The sequence below is a fragment of the Rhinopithecus bieti genome, unplaced genomic scaffold (assembly GCF_001698545.2).
Source record: "Rhinopithecus bieti isolate Rb0 unplaced genomic scaffold, ASM169854v2 scaffold_4749, whole genome shotgun sequence".
Classification (NCBI taxonomy): Eukaryota; Metazoa; Chordata; class Mammalia; order Primates; family Cercopithecidae; genus Rhinopithecus; species Rhinopithecus bieti.
Genome location: NW_016804602.1, coordinates 201,147 through 224,995, shown reverse-complemented (window position 1 = coordinate 224,995; position 23,849 = coordinate 201,147). Strand labels below are relative to the sequence as shown.

Genomic DNA, 23,849 nt, shown 5'->3' with positions numbered 1-23,849 from the left:
ATATGTAAATTTGTATTTGTATCCTTGGCATTTCATTTTCCTCAGTGTTTTTGACTTCCCTCTTGGTGAACCCATACACCCAGAAAACAAAAGTAAACTCTGCAGTGTTGTTATTGATTAGATTGAGAAGCTGCTGGATTTTTTTTTTTCTTTTTTGGTTTTTCTTTGAGTTCTGTTTAGTGTCATTAACTAAAGCCAGAAAACAGTTTTCTGCTGTTTAACAATGATTGTGAAGAGCCCAAACAAATTTTCAAGCATTCATGATAACTCTGTTCAACTAAGGAATGATTCAGATATTTATGACTGATAAAAATAGATTACTATTCAACTTTTGAATGACTTGTGAACTTAAAAAAACAATAAGAAAATAGAACACTGTCAAATAAACATCACTGCAACTAATGAAATTCAGAATCTAAATTAGTGCTGATGATGCACTTGAGTTAAGTGCAGAATTTTTCTCATTAACATTCCCACTCTGGGCCCATTATCCTCTTAACTGTACCTCCAAATTCCCCAAGCTGTACTAGAACAAGTTGTCCAAGTTTCTCTTTAAAAAAAATGGCTTATATTGGGGTCGTTTCAACTATTAAAATAAACATTTAATGGAATCATTCTAAAACATACAAATAATAACAACAACCACCTTTGCACTGAAGATTTTCTATGAGATTAAATATCATTATTATTTTGCTTTTCAATAACCATTCCCACAGGGTTTGACATTAAAATTACCCATTAATTAATAATGTATTATATGTTACAACAAGCAAAATAAAGCTATTTAAGTAAATGTTATTTCTAATATTCAATTTTATTAAAACAGTAACTTATTAATATGGGTCTTTGCTTTGGTGACTGAATTTGTAGGCAAAGCAAAGACAGAATCTAGTATAAAAATTAAGTAAATTTTAATATTTTTAAAAAGTAAAATATGCAATGCAGAACTTGAGAAATTATACATGCTCTAGATTTGTTTGCTATACAACTATGGGTGTTTTATGTGTTAATCAGTGCTTTCTATTAAATAAAATAACATGTATATATCTATATAGATACACAGGCAAACATACACACACACATGCGCATGCACACATACACACCCCTCTAGAAATTACCAGTCTGCACTGATCACCATTAGAGGACAGCAGATATATATATATATGCAGTTATATAATTATATATTTATATATTGGATTATACATATATATTATATATGCATATTAGATTATACATATACAATATATTATACATATACATGATACATAATGTATATTATGTTATACATATATAATATATAATATTATACATTATATATAAATAATTTCATATAATTTTGAATTTCATTCAAAATTCATATATATGTATGATGTATGGAGAGAGAGATTATCTGCTACATAATATGTATGTGGTACTAAATATATATATGTGTATATATTAATAGAATACAAAAACATCTTTCTAAACAAAATTGCCTTTGGATTCTCTCATTTTTCTCTAATATAACAATCTGATCTAAGTAAATCATGTCAATGGGTACATATATTCCCAGTAATCTTGGTCTAGGTGTTGCATAAACTGATCTCATACCTAAATTCTTCCTTCAATAAAATGTGAGAAATGACTAATGACATAACAAACTCAGTTAACAGTCTCCCCCACAAAAACATCATATTGAACATTTTGTTGACCAAGACAAATCTTCAACAATCTAAAATGTTCAAAAGGAGGGACTAAGTAATAAAAACTCTCCCAGTCTTGGTCTGAGGAAGTACTTTCTGTGTGGTGCCATTTACTTTCCCTTTTGGGATCCATCTAGCATCTCTGATAAAATGCTAGAACACTGGCTTTGTGAAGTTGTAGTAAAATTAAGAAGACTTACAGAGAAATTGGAATCACCTGCCCAATTAACCTTGAGTCTTGTGACATTAAATCAGACATCCAAAAACAGAAAGACTTTAAACCAGCTTTATGACTAACCTAATGCTTTTAAAACTAGAGCTTTCTATTTTTGATGTCTAGTATCTCATAAAATGTCTCTACCAAGAAGAAATGTTTAAATTCCTTCTCTTGGCAGCCTTTTCTTTGACAAGTTTTAAATAAAATGTTGACATGCGCTTCAATTATTTGATGGTGGGAGAGGCAAATTCAAAATGAGTTGTAAATACAATACAATAAAATACAAAACAGAACAAAACTAAACTAAAAACAAACACCCAACACACACACATGCACGCATGCACACGCATGCATGCACACACCCCTCTAGAAATGATCAATCTGTGCTTATCGCCATTAGAAGGCAGCAGAAACGCAAAAAGAGAATATAATTTTACATATAAAGTAGTAGTAGTGTGTTCAAGTTATTTATTGTTGCATAACTAACCATGATACATTTAGTGGTCTAAAATAATGATTTTAATATTATTATTATGTACATGGTTTCTGTGGGTCAGAAATTTAGGTAGTGTACCATGAATATAGCTTGCATCTCTGCTCCAGGATTTTTTGGGCCATGGATAGGAAGACTTGAGCAGCTGATCACTCAAATGGCTAAGGACTGGAATCATTTGGTGAATTCTTTACTTGCATGTGTAAACCCTGCACTAAGATGACTCAAAGGCTGGACTGAAGTAGGACTGCCCACTGGCACCTATACATGGCCTTTCGATGTAATTTTGGCTTTCTTCACAGTAAGCAGCATCAGGATTTTCAGAATCTTTGCAAGGCAGCTTTAAATTCCAAGAGAGTGTTTCTGCAAATGAGAAAGAAGGTGCACAGCTTCTTTCAATGTAGCCCCGAAAATCACGAACCACCATTACTCTCTGCATTCTATTGGTTAAAAGCAAGTCACTGAAACTATTCAGATTCAAGGGGAAGAGAACTGGACCCTATTCATCTCTCTCTAAGAGAAATGTCAAATAATTTGCAGCCATTTTCAAAAGTTCCACAGAATGTGAAATTTAAAATATTCTCCAGAATATTTTATGTTTTGGTTATATATATTGGTTATATTGCATTTGTACTTTTACTATAACATTTTTAGGCTGAGCACAGTGGCTCACACTTGTAATCCCAGCTCTTTCTGAGGCTGAGGCGGGCGGATCACCCGAGATCAAGAGTTCAAAACCAGCCTGGCCCACATGGCGAAACCCCATCTCTACTAAGTATATGAAAATTATCAGGGCATGGTCGTGGGCGCCTGTAATCCCAGCTACTTAGAAGTCTGAGGCAGGAGAATCGCTTGAACCCACGAGGTGGAGGTTGCAGTGAGCCGAGTTCATGCCACTTCGCTCTAGCCTAGGCAGCAAGAGAAAAAATTCAGATCAGCAGTAAAGCTTATGACCAAAAGTAATAGACCATCCTCAGTGGTAGAAAGGAACTACATCATTATAATTCTGGTTTATAAAATGTAAAATGCCTAAAAATTTCCATTTTCATACATTCTTTTTTAATAGCTTAATAAATAAAAATGTCTTGCAATATGGTAGGAGAGACCCTGATTCTGTGATTCCCTCATTTCACTCTTCTAGGGAAATAAGAGCACAGTACAAATAATGAGTGACAAGTGACAATGAGGACAAGCTACTATACAAGTAGCATTAATAAAATGTTTTCTGCATATGAAACTTGGTTTATGGCTGTGACATTAGGTCCCTGAAAGTTTCCAAGGAGCAGGTCTTAATTATAAAAATTAAAAGGAATTTGTCTAGATGTGAATAAAATCAGAAGAGAGGAAATTAATGATTTAAGATAATACATAACTTTGATTCAAAATTCATACCTCATACTCTGTCATTGAAGCTTATGAAGAAATAGAGCCCAGATAACTTTATGGCTTTTTTTTTTTTCATTCTAAGGTCACAGGCACACTACACTACACTGAATGATAAATTATTCATACATCAAAAGATGAAGATGCTAATTTGAAAAATTGTCTCACAAATATAATGATATATTTCACTCTTCAACTCAAACCTAATTAGTTTAATTATTTGGTCATGTATATTCCAAATATAACACATACTGAAATAATCTATTGGTTCAACATTGCAACATAAGTTTCACTGTATTCCCACAAATATATATATTTTAACACAATGTTTTTTATCATAAGAAACATTGGTTCAGGTGGGATCTTTCAGTCTGTTACTCCTGCTCTAAAATTCAAATCAGAGAAACGGAAAAGTTGATTGAATCAAATATAAACAAAACTCCAAGTATCTGTATTTTATAATATTCTGCTTATGTTTCACAAACACAAATGATATTTAAGCAAGTTATTATGCGGATTCCTTTAACTGTGCTGGAAATCAAAATGAGTTAGCCATTCTTTTCTTCAGAAGGCCAGTTGAGAAAGAAATGTTGTTGATCTGCTGTGCAGTTCATTAGAGGCACAGCTAAAATGAAAGTCAGGGTGTCTGGGCTCTTGATTTTGTAGGATTATAAACTGCTTTGGTGTTCAAGATATTAAAACGTTGAAACAGGAGTGTATGTAACACAGTCTGACTGACAAGCAGTGAGCATAACTTCACTCCTTCAGGATTTGAGAGACTATCACGCTGTTTGATGTTAGGCAGAGCCCAGAAGCCAGATGAGAGACGGCTGTTGCTAGGTTCACACCCATATTGCCCACTAGGCAGCCACATCTCTTTGAAGGCTTTTTGTTGATTTTATTGTTGATGAAAATCAATTTGCCATGAAATCAGAAAGAATTTACTAAAGTAGTCATCACAAAATGCAGAAGCAATATTCTAAAATAGAAACTGCATGTTATTACTGCATCAAAGACAGAAAAGCTTGCCTTGAGAAGTATTACATATTTTTCAAATAAAAGTCCACCAAACAGCACTGTACTTTTAACATATAATCATGAGACTGCTTTAATACCCCATTTCGTAATTTCAGCCAAGCTTATTAACAGAAATGCCAAAATACCTGGCATTACAACATTATTTATTCACAACATGTCCATTTGTGATTTCCATTTAAGGACAATAGGTTAGTCTAAGAAATTTGCTTTCAAGCTTTCCTATTTTCCTTACTCTTGTCTGGGTGTTTTCAGCCGTTGTCTGATTTTCTATAACTTCTCTAGCTCTTTCTCTTAGAGATAATATGTTCGTTTGCCACCGTTTTCAAAAATAAGCTTGTAGAACCACTGCTTCCTCTGTTCTCCTTCACCAGTCTTTGCCATCAACACCACCAAAAATAGCAACACTCTATCTGAAGCTACAGTAAGTTACCCTGAAGATTGCTCAGAAGCAACTGCCAGTGAAACCAGCAGCTGTGTGGTTGTTTAGAACCAGCTGGCCATATGGTGTATGAAGACTTAGGCTTTAAAGAACTTTCTAAACTGCTAGTTAATTTCCTGAGGTATTTTGAAATATTGCATACATACTGTATATTTTCCTTTCTAGATTTCTCTAAGAATACTTTTTCTTCTCACAATTTAAAATGTAGCTTCTGTGAAAGCATTTCTGGCTGGTCTTAAGTAGGATGTGAGTTCATATGTTGTGGGATCTGACCAATATGGGAAAGAAATCATGACTGTATGGTAGGATTTTGCTACTGGTGCTACCTTGAGTATTACTATATTTTACTCTGTTTTGTTTTCTTTTTCTGCTTACAGAGTTATTGGCTAGGTATAACTAAACAAAAGTAATTTTCCCCAACACAAGATAACACACACACAAAAAAACATTAAACTTGAATAGTCTTATTAGATACCACTAGAATTATTTTCTATATGACGCAGTTAACTTTATAATGATCCGGAAACAAATCTTAATACTTCGTATTTTCTTATGTAAGGATTAAGAAGTATTATTAGACCACAAAAACAAAACGAAATGAGTTTGTCATTCTATCTACCTACTAATCCAAATGACTGTTATTTTCTTAACTTTTTTGAAAAAAAAAAAGTTACACTGGTCAATATATTTAATTAAATATCAAGCTTTGTGAGGCCTTGACTCATGTCTAATACTTTTTATATAGCATAATATTGAATCTACTCTTGAACTAATAGTAGATATGAAATAAATATTTTTGATTTTTTTCCCTGACTTACACAACCAAATATCTTCTTTTATCATGAAGTAAAGACCAAGTTCAAGACACACTTTGTATTGGACCAGGCAGAGTGGCTCACATCTATACTCCCAGCACTCTGGCAGGCTGAGGCAGGAGGATCACTTGAATCCAGGAGTTCAGGACCAGCCTGGGCAACAAAATGAGACTCCATCTCTACGAAAAATAAAATAAAATTAGCCAGGTCTGGTGGCGTTCACCTGCAGTCCCAGATACTTGGGAGGCTGAAGTGGAAATATCGCTCAAGCCTTGAGCCTGGCGGTGGGTCAAAGTTGCAGTGAGCTGTGATCACACCACAATAGTACCATTGCACTCCAGCCTGGGCAACAGAATGAGACACTGTCAAAAAAAAAAAAAAAAAAGAGAGAGAGAAAAGAAAAAGAAAAAAAAGACATACATCGTGTAGTACCTTAGCAGCATACCCAACATAGACAAGCAATCTGCATTATCATGTCTTATAAAGGTGAAGCAAACATGTTGTTAAACAGTATATTCTGCAAAGTCACCTATCTGTGAAACCACAGAGAGGAGTGCTGGCCCAGGCCTTGTAAAGCACACAAGGAGCCCCTCATGTGGCTTCGGTTATTTAGTTTTTCTGTTGGATAAAAAGATTGGCAGTTGCATGTTGAACTTCTTAATACTTGCTGATCTAAATTTTAAACATGGCTAATCTTTGTAAAGTCAGGCAAAGTTGAGAAGAGGGTTGTGAGAGGCCTGACTAAAGTTTGGTCAAGGAGAGTCCTTGTCAACTTACATACCCATACATATTTGTGTGTATGTATATGTGTGTCCTTGGACATATTACATTTCAATGCCTGTTACATGCACATTGACATGTTGAGTAGGTAAATATATAAATTTAGAATCTAGCACTTAAGTGGGAGACTGGAGGCTGGACATAAATTTGAGGTTCAGAGCACATTGGTGCTATAAGAGCACGAAGGAAAAAAAGAAATCTGAAGACTAAGTCTGGGCTTGGAGGTCTGGAACAGGAGGATCCAGTCACAGAGCTGAGGAGGGGAACGATAAAGAATGAAAGTGAGCCAGTGATCGCAAATAACTTTTTGGGAGTTTTACTATAAAGAAATCAGATGGTAGCCAAAGGGCAATAAGTATAGTTATTAAATGAAGATATGGCTATAGTTGTTATAATAGTTTTAGATATAGCTATGGTTATACATAAAGTACAGATTCTCCCTCAGGGCTTTCACACTTGGCATTCTCTCTCCTTTCTGATATTTCTGTTTGGCTCGTTCTCATCTTCCAGTGTTCTTTCTAACTCATCACTGTACCAAAATTTGCTCCCATCACAACTAACCTCTGTTCCCTCCTTCTGTTTCATTTAAATCCATAAAAGTTATCAATTCTTAAAATTATAAAATTTATTCATGTATTTATTATCTGTCTTTCCCGTTGGAATGTAAACTCTAAGACAGTAAAACCTTGTATTCATTAATATAAACTAGAACTGTGAATTACACAAAATATGTTCAATTACACAAAATATGTTCAATTAAAGCATGAATATACACCAGCTTGTATGGTTGCATGTATGCACACATACACACTTTTGTTGCACAATCTGATGTGATTTAATAATTAGAAAAAAAGTATGTAAAATCTCCTTTCCTGTTCATGTCCTGATGCAAAGAGGCAAAATAACAGCATCATAATCAATAATTTACCAAGGATTTATTTTTTATTTTAATCAAGTGTTTACTAAGGTAAATTTTTCATATCCATGTCTGTGATTTTATTTCAGCTAGGTGTCCAATACTTTAGAAAGTTAAGACCTTATCATTCAAAAGCAAGCAAGTGGAACAACAACAACAACAAAAGAATGATAAAAAGGCCTTATCTAGAGTCTAAAAAATATTTCGCAATGCAATATATCATTATTATTTAATATGTTTATTTTATTTAATTTGGTAAAAAGTGAAAACACTCAAATCATAGTCCAACATGATGGATCATGCAAAGAGTATTAAGAAATTGAATTGTAAGTAACAGGTAACATGAGTAAATTAAACCTAATGGAATCTTAATAGAAGCAAATTTGTTTCCTATTGGATTTTCCAATACTTTTGCTGGTAGCTAACATGCTTATAGGGAAAAAGAAATCTAGTTTAAAACTTTATGAACAGAAAAAAATGTACAAATATATGAGAATAGAAAATAGGCATCCATCTGTTTTAAAAGATACAGAAATATCACATGGAGATTCTGCATGTGCAAAGCTAACTAGAACAGTTCTCCATCCTGGAGATAAACAGATACAGTAAAATGTGTTAAGTGATAAAAGAGGACTTAGGACTTCAGGGAAGCCATGCTGGGGAGATGATGACAAACTTAAATCTTAAAGAATGTGCGAGACTACAAGAACACACAATATGAAATTTATAATATAAGAGCATGAAGTATTTGGGAAATTCATAACAAAAACAATATTAAAGAATAGATGAAAGTACAGTCATAGATTATTATGTGTCATTTTCTCCTCCTATATAAAGAAAATCTAAACTTGTGGCAGAGACAAAAGCTTATCTCATGTCTAGATGCTGGTGCGCTCACCTCTTAAATACTTACAATATTTATTTTAAGTGTAGTCAAAGAATCTAGAGGCAGGAGGGTTGGCAAGAATGTAGTTGTTGCTGAAATTGTACACAGTATAGAGTAATCAAAAGTTATCCCAAAGAAAGGGCTAGCAAAAATCATTCCTTCCATGCCTTTCTACAGTTGACTATTGAACCATTCTGAGAAAGCGCTCAAATAGAGAGTTTTGCCCAAACTCCTAATGTAGACTTATTACAGTAAAGATACTTTATGTATGCTATATTCACCAGTTCAGTGACATTTCACCCTATAAATTTCCTCATTTAATATGTCTCATTAACACAGATACAGGACTCCTGAGCAATTTTCTAAGGATTCTTACAGTCAAAAATAAATATTTGAACATTTCATTCTCCATAATAACATTACCAAGTCATAAGAGTGTGGCCTGGTCAAATGATATTACCAAACACATCCAGCCTTTCCCAGTGAATTCTCAAAGATCCTTTTGGAATAAATCTCTACAAATTGTCATTTCTCCCAAACGCTGAATTCTAACACTGAGAAAATTGCTAACACTTTATAAAATAAGAAATAATGTAGTTCAGATGTGAAATAAATTATTTCAAACATCAAATTCGTATATCTCTTAGCTTATTGTTCATTTGCAGGTCAGGTGAGTTGTTTAATATCATTGAAACATTTCAAGAAATAAGCAGGATTCTTTTAGATTTGCAGATAAGTATTTGAAATTGCTTCAGATAAGAGGACCAAAGTGAAATAGAGCAGAGAGATAAAATAAGAGAATGATACAATGGATGTGATTAGGTGATATGATTGAAGAAAGAAAAAAGAACCAGCCAGGGAATTAAAGAAAATGAACACAGACATATAGAAACATCCTACAGAGGACACAGAAAAAGTGAAAAGATTTGATGGCAACCTATACAAAGGACTAAAGAAAATGAAAATCCAGAATATACACTCTGAAAAGAAAAAGAAGGGAGGCCAATAATTGATTTTTAGGAAGACAGCAGAGATAGCAGAAAGTGACACAGGGTGATGCCAGGAGACAGAAATCACAGGAAATGGTGAAAGAGCAGTTCAGGCGTGCTTGTAAATTTGGCCATCAGCATTATAGATAACCTCCTGAATGTGTTAAATATCAGATTCAAAGTTCAGTACCTTAGCTTTATCTCTCATTGATCCTTTGCCCAGGATAGACATTTTAGCACCTGTTTCTTCCTGTAGCCTCTTCAAGGAATTTCCTCTTGGTCCAAGCAATTTCCCCACAAAATTGAACTAGGAAACAAAATCAATAGAATGTCTGTTTTAAGGTACAATAAAGTGATTATTTGCACCAAGAATAATTGATGGGTTGTAGGTTTTTCAAACTTTACCACTGAGAAGAGAGTCATGCCATAAACACACACACACACACACACACACACACACACACACACACACCGCAAACTATTTCAGATATCTAATCTAACACTCATTTTAAAAGCTGTATCTCTTCTTAAAACAATGCCTAAGTCAAAAGTATGTTGAAAATATCATTTACATATATAATCAAATGAATCATTTATTAAGGAAAGAAATCAAGGAGAATCATGCTGGTTTACAGAATTTCTAAAGGCTTCTTCTCTCAAATTATATTATTGAAATAAGAGGTGATTTTAACATAAGTCTATAAACCTGCAAAATTATAAAAGTTTGCAATCAATATTTTAAAATTGATATCTAAAATGAAATTTGGTATTCAAGTTTGTTAGGCATTGTCTGGTGTCCACAACTTTCTATTACAACTTTCATAATCAGGAATAAAGGGACTCAATTATTCTTCAATCTTACATTGCCTCTATTAAACAGTTGCTTTAGGATTAGTAAATAAAGGATGTGAGCACATAAAAGTTTAAAAACAGTACTTATAAAGCATATACACAAAACACTTTGTTTAAATGAAAAATTCTGGGGTTCCACACAATTTGCTTAATCATCTTGAAACATGAATAAGAGCAAGTGAACTAAGAGCAGTTATGAAAGCATTTATGTTAGCTACTAAAGGAACACTACCAAACTGAATGACCAAGGTAATAATTTGTGCCATAATTCGTTGAATAAATTAAAAAATACAAAGAACATAGAATGCACCAAAAACTGTCTTGGGAACACAAAGAACAATGATAAGCATGACTAAGTAAAATTGCTTTCTATATCAGAGATTTTCCCCTCCCTCCCTCCTTTCTTTTCTTTTCTTTTCTATTCTATTCTATTCTTTTCTTTTCTCCTTCTTTTCTTTCTCTCCTTCCTTCCTTCCTTCCTCCTCCCTCCCTCCCTCCCTCCTTCCTTCCTTCCTTCCTTCCTTCCTTCCTTCCTTCCTTCCTTCCTTCCTTCCTTCCTTCCTTCCTTTCTTCTTCCCTTTCTTCCTTTCTTTCTTTCGCCATAATCCCTCAGTAAGAAATACACCACAGTTAATGATATAACACTCAGGTTTTTTTTCCCAAGTCCAGGATAAAAAGACAGATGTCTGTTCTTACCACATTTATTCAATTTTGTACTGGAGTATGGATTGTTGTATGCATAGGTAAATAGATATGGGATAGTATAATGCCCAAAAAGACTATACATAGGTGGTTGATTTATTTTCATCAAAAGTGCCAAAGCAACCAAATTTGAGAAATAAAGTGTTTTCAACAAATGGTACTGAAACAGTTGAATATCTGTATGAAAAAGAACAAAACAAAACAAAAAAGGAAACAAAAAACAACCTTTCATGACCACTTTCACACTTAGGCAAACCTTATTTTGAGATCGATCATAGAACTATATGTGACAACTAAAATTATAAAGATTATAAGAAGAAAGCATTAGAAAAACCTTTGTGAACCTAGGCTAGGAAGAGATTACTTAATGAGGAAGCAAAGAACACTAAAACAAAAAATCCCTAATGACCAGTGATGATGAGCTTTTTTTCATATGTTTGTTGGTTGCATAAATGTGATTTTTTGAGAAGTGTCTGCTCATATACTTCACCCATTTTTTGATGATATTTCTTTTTTCTTGTAAATTGGTCTTTTATATCCGTTGTAGATTCTGGATATTAGAACCTTGTCAGATAGGTAGATTGCAAAAATGTTCTCTCGTTCTGTAGGTTGCCTGTTCACTCTGATGATAGTACCATCTTATGCCAGTTAGAATGGCAATTATTAAAAAGTCAGGAAACAACAGATGTTGGTGAGACTGTGAAGAAATAGGAAAGCTTTTACACTGTTGGTGGGAGTGTGAATTAGCTCAACCATTGTGGAAGACAGTGTGGTGATTCCGCAAGGATCTAGAACCAGATATACCACTTGACCCAGCAATCCCATTACTGGGTATACACCCAAAAGACTACAAAGCATTCTACTATAAAGACACATGCACACATATGTTTACTGAAGCACTATTTACAATAGAAAAGACTTGGAACCAACCCAAATGCCCATCAATGAGAGACTGGATAAAGAAAATATGGCAGCACATATATACCATGGAATGCTATACAGCCATAAAAAAGGATGAGTTCATGTCCTTTGCAGGGACATGGTTGAAGCTGGAAACCATCATTCTCAGCAAACTAACATAGGAACAGAAAACCAAACACTGCATGCTCTCACTCATAAGTGGGAGCTGAACAATGAGAACACATGGAACAGGGAGGGGACCATCACATACCAGGGCCTGTGGGGGTAAGGGGAGGAATATCATTAGGAGAAATGCCTAATGGAGTTGATGGGTTGAGGGGTGCAGCAAACCACCATGGCATGTGTATACATACACCTGTGTAACAAACCTGCAGATTCTGCACATGTATCCCAGAACTTAAAGTAAAAAAAAAAAAAAAAAAAAAAAGTGAGAAAAAAAAATTCCTTCTGATGCAAACACTCATTTAAAAATTGAATAGATAAGCCACAGACTGAGAGAAAACACTCCTTACTTCTGAAAAATGACTAATACCTATAATCTATAAAGAATTCCATCAAATCAATGGTAAATCACACACACACATATACACATACCTCAGAATGGCTAAAACTAAAAGCAAACTCATGGTATATGCTGAAGAAGATGTGGAATTACTAGTGCAATTGCTGTTGGCAGTTTAAAATGATACAGTAGTATCATTTTAAGATTTGGCAGTTATTTATAAAATTAAACATACAGTTCCACTATGATCCAGTAATTCAACTGCTAAGTATTTATCCAAGGGAATTAAAAACATATGTTCATAAAAACAACTTGTACGTGAATGCTCATGACATTTTATTCACAACCAACATTAAGCCAAATGTAAACAAGTGCTCATCCTAGAAGAACGGACAAACGAGTTTATACATAAACAGAAAGGAACTAGCCACTGATGGACACAACAACCTGGATGTATCTAACAGACATTTGAGAAGCCAGATATAAAAGAATACATCATGTTAGATTCCACTATTACAAAATTCTAGCAGCAAAAATAATATATGGTGTTAGAGTTATAAAACTGGTTGTATGCTGGGAACACAGCCTGGTGTTCAACTGGCTGGAAAATGGCATGAAGGAAACATCTGGGGTGACAGAATTGCTCTATATTTGTTGGAGGTAGAGGTGTACTTTTATTAAAATTTATCAGGCTGCACTCTTAGGAACTATTATTTCATTATATGCAAATAGCATTTCAATTGAGAATGTGAAAACAAAATGAAAGAATAAAACTCATGTAAAATATTTTGAAATAGCATCATAGTTTCTGTTATTACATTTAGGTCTCATCCATTTTGGGTTAATTTTTGCATATGATATATGATAAAGGTCCAATTTCATTCTTTTGCATATAGAAATCCAGCTTTTTTTTTTTTTTTTTTTTAGCACAATTTATTGCAAAGATGGTCCTTTCCTCATTGTGTTCTATTGGTGCCCTTGTAAAAAAAATCAGTCTACTGTATATGTTTAGATTTATTTCTGAGAAAACATAGGTTCAAAACCTCTGAAGGTTGGCCTTGGTAAAGAATTTTTGGATGTCATACCAAAAGGTTAAGCCACAAAAGCAAAAACAAATAAACGGGACTACATTAAACTAAAAAGCCCCTTCACAGTAAAGGAAACAATCACCAAACTGAAACAACAGCCCCTGGGATTGGGAAAAAAAATATTTGCAAAGCACACATCTACTAAGGGGTTATTATTCAAAATTTATAATGAATTAAGAAAATTCAATGGCAGAAAAACAGATTTAAAAATGGGCAAAAGATCTAAATAGACACTTAATAAAAGAAATCATAAAAATAAACAACAGGTATATGAAAAGATGCTCAACATCATTAATCAAGAAAATGCAAATCAAAACCACTATGAGATACCACTTCACACTTATCAGGATGGCTGTTTCAAAAAAGTCAAAAGACCAGGGACCAGTTACATGGAAGACAATTTTTCCACTGGTGGGGGTGGAGGAGGGTGGGAGTGTTTTGAAATAGAACTGTCCACCTCAGATCATCTGGCATTAGATTCTCATAAGGAACACACAGGCTAGATCCCTGGCATGCACAGTTCACAATAGGGTTCCACTTCTGTGAGAATCTAATGCCAGGGTTGATCTGACAGGAGGCAGAACTCAGGCGTTAATGCTGGCTTGCTAGCTGCTCACCTCCTGCTATGCGGCCTGGTTCTTAACAGGTCACAGACCAGTACACGTCTGCACCCCAGGGATTGGGGACCCCTGGTGTACACCATGTAGACTATAGGTAATAAAATTGTTCTGTATTTGGATTTCATCCTAAATAAGTAGACTTTGGCTGCACTTGCCAAAAAACTGAAAAAAAAAAAAAAAAAAGGGTAACTGTGAGATGATGGATATATCAGTTTGCTTCACTACAGTAAACATTTTGCTCTCTATATGTATCCCATAACATCATGTTGTATACCTTAAATATATACAATAAAATGTATTAAAAAATAAAATCAGCATAAAATCATAATGAAATGTACTACAAAGAAATACCAGTCCCATTAGTTGCACAAAGGGACCTCTTTAGACTTATAGGAAATATATCATTCCAATCTATGCACCAGAGGAAAAAAATGGAGAAATATCCAATAACTCAACAGGAGAATATAACCTTCATACCAAAACCAAATCAGAAAAGGAAATATACAGACCAAAGCCACTCATTAAAGAAAAAAGAAAAAATAAAATGAAAAAACCCACTTGGCAAAATAGTAGCATAGCTAAGGCCTGTTGTATGTACAAAATACATCATGATTGAGTCGTATTTATCATTGTTATACAAGTATTTTAAAATTTGTAATTCTTAATTGTAATTTACTCATTAACAAATTAATGGAGAAAAAGGTCAGCATTTTATTTGTTTGGAAAAATGATTTGATAGTTTAAACTTAATCATTAATAGAAACACTCACATCATCTGAAAAATAAAGGAAGCATCATCAGTAAATAGAAGGCTCTACTCATAATCATAGAATAGTGACTTACCGATTAAAAAATCATAAACAAGAAAGATGGCTTTTAACACTTTATTCAGCACCAGTGACTCAAACCATCTACTAAGACAAGTATTATAAATATCAGAAAGTTAAAAAAATATATGCCATTTATATAATTATATACATAGAAAACAAAGTATTTTCATAAAAGTATTAGAACTAGTAAGAGAGCTTAGCAAAGTGCTGTTATACAGAAAAGGTTAATTGTATTTTTGTATGCCAGCAGCACATAATTAGAAAATGTTTTTTTAAAAAAGGAGATACCATTTATAACAGGAATTTTAAAAACTAGATTTTCTAGAAATAAATTTAGCCACAGATGTTCAAACCTTTACAGAACATGTATAAAACACATTTTGTTGACAGATATTGTGTTCATAAATAGGAACTCTCAATGGCATATAGATTTCTAGTCTTCTAAATTTCATCTGCAATTCTAATTACAATCACTATAGGGTTTGGATCAACTTATTAATTGGTTCTAAAATTTGTTTGAAAAAGTGAAAGCACAAGAACAGTCAAAACCATTCAGAAGCAAAAGAACAAGTCAAGAGTTATTCCTTTCACATATCAAGATTCATCATAAAGCTGTGTTAATTATGATAGTATGAAGCATCCAGTCCTGGGGCACAGATAGACAAATAGAGCAATGGAATCCAGAATCCATTAACAGACTCCTGTGTATGTTAGAATGACATTTTACAGAGGTAGTGTTACAGATCTTTGAGTGAACAATGGTCCCCTAAAGATGTCCATGTCCTAATACCAAGAATCTGTAAATATGTTATTCTACATAAGATACTACATGGGTGTGATTAAATTAGAGATCTTGAGATGGGGGATTATCCTGGATTAACCAGCTGTGCCCAATGTCTTTTTAAAAGAAAGAGAGAGGCAGCAGGGTCAGAGAAGGAGATGTGATGGCAATAGCACAGGCTCGTGTGATGAGATTGCTGGCTTTGAAGATGGAAGGAGACCATGAGCCAAAGCATGAAGGCAGCTTCTATTAGGTGGAAATGTCAGGGAGCAGATTCTCCCCTAGAGCCTCTTGAAGGAATGCAACCTTGCAGACACCTGGATTTTAGCTTCAAAGAAATCATTTCAGACTTCTGACCTCCACAACCGTAAAATAATGAATTTGATTTGTTTTAAGCCATGAAGTTTAAGTTTGTGGTGACTGTTACAGAAGCAATAGGAAACTAAAATACTAAGGAAAGAAGGAACTACCTAATATACAGCATAATAGGCTATCCATAGTAAGAGAAATAAAATTAATTCCTACATCATAACAGAAAAACTAAATTCTAGAAGGTTTATAGACTTAGATGTGAAATGTAAAACTTTAGAACTTATAGAAGAACATTTTCTAATATTTTAAAATAACAAAATACAATAACTGTAAAATAAAAGTTTGATTAAAATTAAGAATATCTGCTTGTGAAAATACACCACAAAGTAGATGAAAATATAAATCATAAAGCTGAAGATGGTTGACATTACATGTTACCGTTAAAGCAGTAGTTTATAAAAACAAACATAGAACTAAGGAAAAGAAAAATACTTTAATAGATAAAGGATAAAGTCATAAATATGTCATTGAAGGAGGAATGGGAATGGAAAAATCTTATGAGAAATTCAATCGCATTATAATTTAAACGAATCAAATTTAAGACCATGATGACATACAATTTTACACACACTATATAAGAGGTCTATGACAATAAAGAGGTTAGACATCAAGCATTGGCCAGAGTGTGGAGAAACATGTACTTATATACACGCCTGTGGGAGTGTAAATGGATACAACCATAGTGGCAGTGTCTTGTCAATCTGTAAATCCATTTACTTTATGCCTCAGCAATCTCATTCCTAGATATAAAATCCAGAGAAATCTTGGCACATGTACAAGAGTATTCAGTCTCAATCCTTTCAAGAGTAAAAATAATGGGGAAAAACGATGATCAATTCAAGAATAGTTGTTGTCAGCTCCACACCATAACCAGCATTTTTATGTCTCAAAACAACTTTTCAGATCCCTTTCCATGGAGGTTTACTTCTGTGGTGGGTTTGTCAATATCAAGAAGTTGCATCAGATTTGGAAGGTGGACATGAATTGGAGTCCATTATTCTCGGCAAGTCATAGAGATCAGACGTGGTGCTCTGCTGACTTCTATGTGAGTGTTCACTCCATGGATGCGGCAGCCACACAGACCTGTCCACAAATTCCCAGTTCTTGGTCTTGGCAAGTTTTGCAAATATTTCCCCAAACTTCCACTCTGTGATCATGACAGGCTTCACAGAATATCCTGGAGCTCTGGTTTCACCCCTGTGCTCTGAGGCTTTAGGCTCCAATCTTTACGGCCTGTTGGTGGAACTTTCCCGAAGACCCTTCCCTCATCGCTTCCCACAGTTATATTAGTCTTGAATTGTGGGTTATAACTGTTAAATATAGAGTGGCTTCTGTTTGCCTGTCAGAATCCTGACAGGTACAAATAAATAAATTGTGACATATTAGCTGTGAAGTATTACAGAGCAGTAAATATGAATTACTCATAACTATATAAAATTTCATTAATCCTAGAAATAAAATTTGACTGATAATTCATCTACACCTATAACACTTTATATAAAATTCATAAACAAGTAAAATTAAATAATATTCTACTATGAACACATGCCTATGTAGTAAACATATTTCTTAAATGACAGGGCTAATAATAAACACAAAATCCATGATCTTGGTAATCTCTGGGAATGGGGAATAGGGGACATGATCAAAGAAAGACATTAAGGTATTGCAAAGCAAAGGGTGATATTTTAGACTTCAGTTTAACTTATGGGTTTGAGAGTATTCATTTTATTTTGTTTTATACTCCACATGAAAGTTAAACATATTCTTTTGGATGTATTAAATATTACGTAACTCTTTAAAAATTAAGAACAATTCAAGTTGAGTTAAATGTCACTGAACTTCTCTTTCATATTCTGTTACAAAACCTTCTTTCCCCTTTATTGATGACAGAAAAACATCAAACTCAGAAATACCAAATCATCCAAAGTGGTATCTCCACCAAGAATGCTTAAGACTATGAAAAGAGAAAATTTCACACAATCCTGGCTGAGGACAGGTTATTGACAGAATATGTGGTACCTACTTTCAGAATTTTCTATTCTCTGCCTTGATTCTTGTGACACATTTCCCAACACTTCTATTTCAATAGTCATTTTATTTCTAAGCAATAATCAAATTGAAACCAAACTGTGAAGCTGCAAAAGAATCATGCCCTTAAATTCTTTTACACACTCTGTTAAAATAGAACATGAAGAGCCAGTAGAAAGAAGACGTTGTATAATCAGAAACCGAGTTTCACAAAGTGAGAGAAAGTTAGCTTTTATGAGCAACATTAACAATATAAAAGTATTTTAAGTAAGCAACCTTTCTTTTAATGTGTGTGTTGTAAAATTTATAAAAGTACAATCTACCATTTGTTCTTGCTCAAAAGTATTTCCCTGTCACAGTTTAGTCTATTTATGTGATTCTATCCCTTCCACAATTTCTGGAGTTTTTGGAGACAACACTCTGGAAAGGCTCAGAAGGCTTTCATGGAAAACCATGAAAAATCAGATACCATTTCTATGTGAGATAAAGCATTAGAAGTAATCACAAAGCTGGTTACATATTTCTGATGCTGTTCTTAGTTCTTGGAAATTTATTTTAAGATAAACTGAAACTAGTCAACACAAAAGTTGTTCTAATACGATTTTTTCCACCTATTTTCAACCTATGCTCAGTTCCCCTTCAAACAAAACCAGTTGACATAATCATGACAGGTGAATTATCAGTTCACAGACAGCAACTGGTTCTAACCTCTTCTTAAAAGTAAACCTCTTTTGAAGACCGAAAATAAATCAAACACTACACACCAGTGTCTTTAATATTTAACAATAATTTAGTAACTTAGGAATGTCTAAGATTCTTAGGGCTTAACAGAGTGAATACAGCTGTGTTTTCAGTGGATTAAGTATCTTCAAATAATTTCCAGGTATTTTATTCACATGTGTTTTAAGACAATTAAATTTGCATAAGTCAAATTCATTTATGCTTGTCATTAAACAGTTGTTCTGTAATAACATGTCTATTAAAAAAGTCTTTTGGGCAACTTTAATCATTTTTGACTTTTTTTCTAAAAGCAAATATTTAAATTGTGTTACAAGTAAAATAAACCAAAATAATGTATTTCAATGGATTTGAAAAGCAACAAAACATAATTGGTGGCAAAACGAGTGCTTATCATAAGTGTCAGGCCATTTTAAGAAAATATTTTAGGGACATTTTAAGGTAGTTTAGCCAAGAACAGTTTAAAATTAAGTCACATCAATAATATTGGGCATATACATTTTAAAATTCTTCATGATATTATTTCATTAACACTCACATTAAAAAAACCGTTTCTTTTTTTACACATGGCATTTTTCTGGTTACATGTTTATAAACTAATTCCATCAACTCTGTGCTTTCTCTAAGAAGATAGGCAATCCACCTACACTTATTTCACTTTGTGTGGGCACTGAAACTGTATCTGCTATGTGATCCAAGGCCAGTGTTGCTCACTGGCATCACCTGTGAACAATTCCTGACCTGCCAGTCTTTCCTGCAGAGAGAAGGCTTCGTTTTTCATTTGATACAGCTGTTCTTGAATTCCTTCATTCCTTGACACTCAAATTCCTTTTCTCTTAACACTTGAAAATATTGGAATGCTACTTTCATGTCCATCATATTCCTGATTTGGGAATGGATCCCTTTTTTAATCAGTAGGAATTCACAGAGTGACTGTTCTGTGCTTTGGGAACTCAACATTAAATCATACTTCAGTGCTCTATCCTTGTGTTTGTTGCCATTAAAACAAATTAAAGCAATTTGGAGCAGATTGCACTAAGTGGGACCATAGTCACAGATCAAAAATATTCTTCTTGTATAAATAGAGAGGAAATGACAACACTTCAGGTATTCATAGTAGCAATCATCAAAAAACAGTGGTGAGCAAGGGACTAAAGTTTTACTAGAATAGAGTAGAACATTGTTTTATTCTACTGCAAAAACATCAAGCTATGCCTGTAAAATTAATTTCATTTGGAATTTACAGAGGTTTCTACCAAAGAAAACTAATTCTAATGTAGCAAAATAGACAATGATGAGTATTGAAGAAAACAGAGAAGAAAAGTAGAGCGATTTAGAATTAACCATTAAAGTGAATATCAATATATTACCACAAATATAATTTTATTCAATAGATATATTTATATAAAATAAAATATTTATGTAAAATTCATATAAAAATCAATTCAGTCACTCACTAGTAACCACATTTTCTTAGCACCTGAGACTCAGTAAATTTATGAAAGAACCAAGCATAAATACCTCTTTCAGAAAACTTAGAACTCCACTGAGGGAAAAGGGGCTGTACATAAACAATTATATTGTAGTTTAAACAAAAAACTAATAGTGCCATAGAAGAAGTACAGATTAAGTGCTATGAGAATTCAAAGGAAGACAAAATTTATTTCCACATAGAAAAGTTAGGAAGTGTTTTTGTGTGTTGAGCACAGAGCACTGAATAGGGAGCTTGAAGCTGGGCATGGAAAAAGGCAGTGACAGGAACAAGTTCCAAAAAAGGAAAACGTATGGGACAGATGCAGTGGAGCAGGAAAAAGCTAAAGATGGCAGATCCCACTAGAAGTTGTTTGGTGTAAGCTCAATAAATGATAATGGGAACATGAAGCAGAATGATGACCACAGAAGAAAGAAAAGGAGATAAGGTGAGACTGAGGAAATACCCTCAATAAGACATGGCAATTTATTATATTAAGTTGGAGGGAATATGAAGAGAGTAGTGTGAAGCAGTAATCAAAATAAATTCTAATCACAGGTGATTGGAAAGATAGTGTACCGTTAATACAATTACGGAATATAGGAACAAAAATGTTAGAGAAAAAATTGGAGTATATTCAATTTCAGATGCCTTCCAAGTGAAGAAACCTAGCAATCATGTATGGGTAGAACTTGAGAGGGAAATCTAAGATGAAAATATATATGTAGTAATTTTCTATACAGGAGTACTATTTCAAGTTATGAAATTGCTAAGGGAGAAGGACAGCACAGGCGAGAAACTTGAGGAACACATATATTTGAAGAAAAAATAAGGAAGAAGGGTAAATAATTTCTGGAAGAATACAAAATTAAAAAAAAGAAGGAAAAAATTTTTATAAATCAGTTAATCAGCAAATACGTATCATATGACAATTATGTGCCTAGCTATATGCAAGGCAAAGTCTAGAATTCTATGGGAATGTATAACCAGAATAAGCAGGAAACCCTCCCCGGAAAGGAAGCATTTCTCTAGCGTTTAAGATGTATGAGAAGTTGGGGCAGGGACAGGAGAGAAGGGCACTGATGGGGACTTTCCTGGCATAAGGAATAACATGTGAGAAACCCCAAGAGCATAACAAATTTGATAAATGGAAAGTAATTCATTTTGAAGGGGTGATACAGAAAAAAATATTCAGGAACTTATTGACCCTGTTAAAAATTCGGATCTTTAGGTAAAAGCAATGTAGCTCAATTGAAGTGTGTGAATTGAGGGATGGGCTTGGGGTGAGTGGGAAGTAGGCTGTGGTATGATTAACATTTACCTTTAAAGCTGACTTTAAATGTAAATTTAAAGTCTGACTGCAGTTTGAGGATTGGAAGACTACATAAAGAACTATAAAAATCTGGAAACAATCATGACAGCAAAGGCTATAGATGGGAGTAATTTCAAGTTTGAGAAAAGTGAAATAATTCATTGGATTTGGCAATTAGGAAAATGATGATTCTAGGCTAAGATGCCAACCTTACAATACACTTAATCTCATAATTTGTATAACATTACAAAATGAAACAGTAAAGGTGTCTCTCTCTCCCTCTTTCTCTCTCTCTCTCTCTCTCTCTCTCTCTCTATATATATATATATATAGGAACTAAAACAAATTTAAAAGAGAAATATCTACCAGAAGTATTAAAAACAATTGCTCTTGTCTGCTATAAGACCCAAAAATCCCACTTGGCATTGCTCTACTGAAGAAAACACTTGAATTTGAAGAATGCATACATAGTTGGATAATAAAATCCATTTATACTAAGTATGAAAATGTGGGTCCTTTCAAATCTGTTGATTAGATATATTGTGCGCTTAATCGATATATGCCCCAGGTGTTTCAAAATAACATGGTCTATGTTAAAATCATATACTTTACAGAATGATCCATGTTTTACAGAAATAACAAAGAAATGAGAAAGTTGATAAAAATGATTCAACATGAATTTTAATAATATCAACACATACACAATTCATGTACCATTCATTCTGTTATAAACAATTCTTTACTATGTTTCCGCATTATTGTGTATGTTAATCACATTTTTCTTTCATAGAGACATCTAAAGAGAATTTGGTCATGTTTTAAATGAATTTCATCCTGTGTGGAGAATCTTTAAATGTGTTGAAAGACACGTCTTTGCCATATTTATGCAACTGTATTAGGGCTACATTCTCCAAACTCAAGTTTGTACTTAAAAAGATTCATTTGGCCGGGCGCGGTGGCTCAAGCCTGTAATCCCAGCACTTTGGGAGGCCGAGACGGGCGGATCATGAGGTCAGGAGATAGAGACCATCCTGGCTAATACGGTGAAACCCCGTCTCTACTAAAAAATACAAAAAACTAGCCGGGCGACGAGGCGGGCGCCTGTAGTCCCAGCTACTCTGGAGGCTGAGGCAGGAGAATGGCGTGAACCCGGGAGGCGGAGCTTGCAGTGAGCTGAGAGCCGGCCACTACACTCCAGCCTGGGCGGCAGAGCAAGACTCCGTCTCAAAAAAAAAAAAAAAAAAAAAAAAGTTATTTTAACATATCATTGTTAAGTAAAAACTATTACATTAACAAACACCCCAATCTTAATTATAACTACAGCTCAAAACCAAACCCTAATTTTTTCAGCATATCCAATTGTCTGAATACAAATGTTTCTAGAGTGCTATACAGTTCATAAAATCATCTGTAGAGGTACAAGACTGAATGTACACTCAGTACAGTGAAATGTGGCTGCACAATTATATTTTTATCTAAATCTTTGCCCTTTTAATACTTAACAGATATTTCTATAGCCTTTCAAATAGTCATAAAACTAACATCTTAATGACAACTGCACTCTTATATTTTAGGATTTCGACTTTCTTTAAATGAGCCATAACGGAGCTATCAGATTTTTCATTATTGCATCAGACGAAATCTTGGCTTTCCAAGTAAATCTTTTATTTAAATATCACATAAGTCCCTTGTATGCTGTGCTTACATGTGCAAATTAGAGATGTTTGTAAAGAAGTTTTCCATCTCTATATAATTTCATGAAATAAATACATATGCTCATGTTTGATAAGGACAAATTAATCCATCAAGAGGGGCTTACTGAGCATACATTATGTGATAGGTACTTTCTAGGGGACATAGAATCAAATGAAACAAAAATCACTGGCTCTATGGAATTTACATTCTAAATACAAATTCATTTCCAAGTGAAACATTTTAAAATAAATAATTGCTTTTTTTTTTTTTTTTTTTTCCTGAGATGGAGTTTTCCT

General features: G+C 33.8%; 1 protein-coding gene across 1 annotated transcript in view; it reads right to left on the bottom strand.

Moving 5' to 3' along the window:
- The window catches only part of KHDRBS2 (KH RNA binding domain containing, signal transduction associated 2), a gene marked incomplete at its 5' end in the record, with an annotated part of 503,373 nt that overhangs the window by 345,178 nt on the left and 134,346 nt on the right, over positions 1–23,849 (bottom strand). The window contains one exon of the mRNA XM_017869369.1: positions 9,829–9,945. Within this exon, the coding sequence (XP_017724858.1) occupies positions 9,829–9,945 (117 nt within the window). The remainder of the gene's footprint in view (positions 1–9,828; positions 9,946–23,849) is intronic.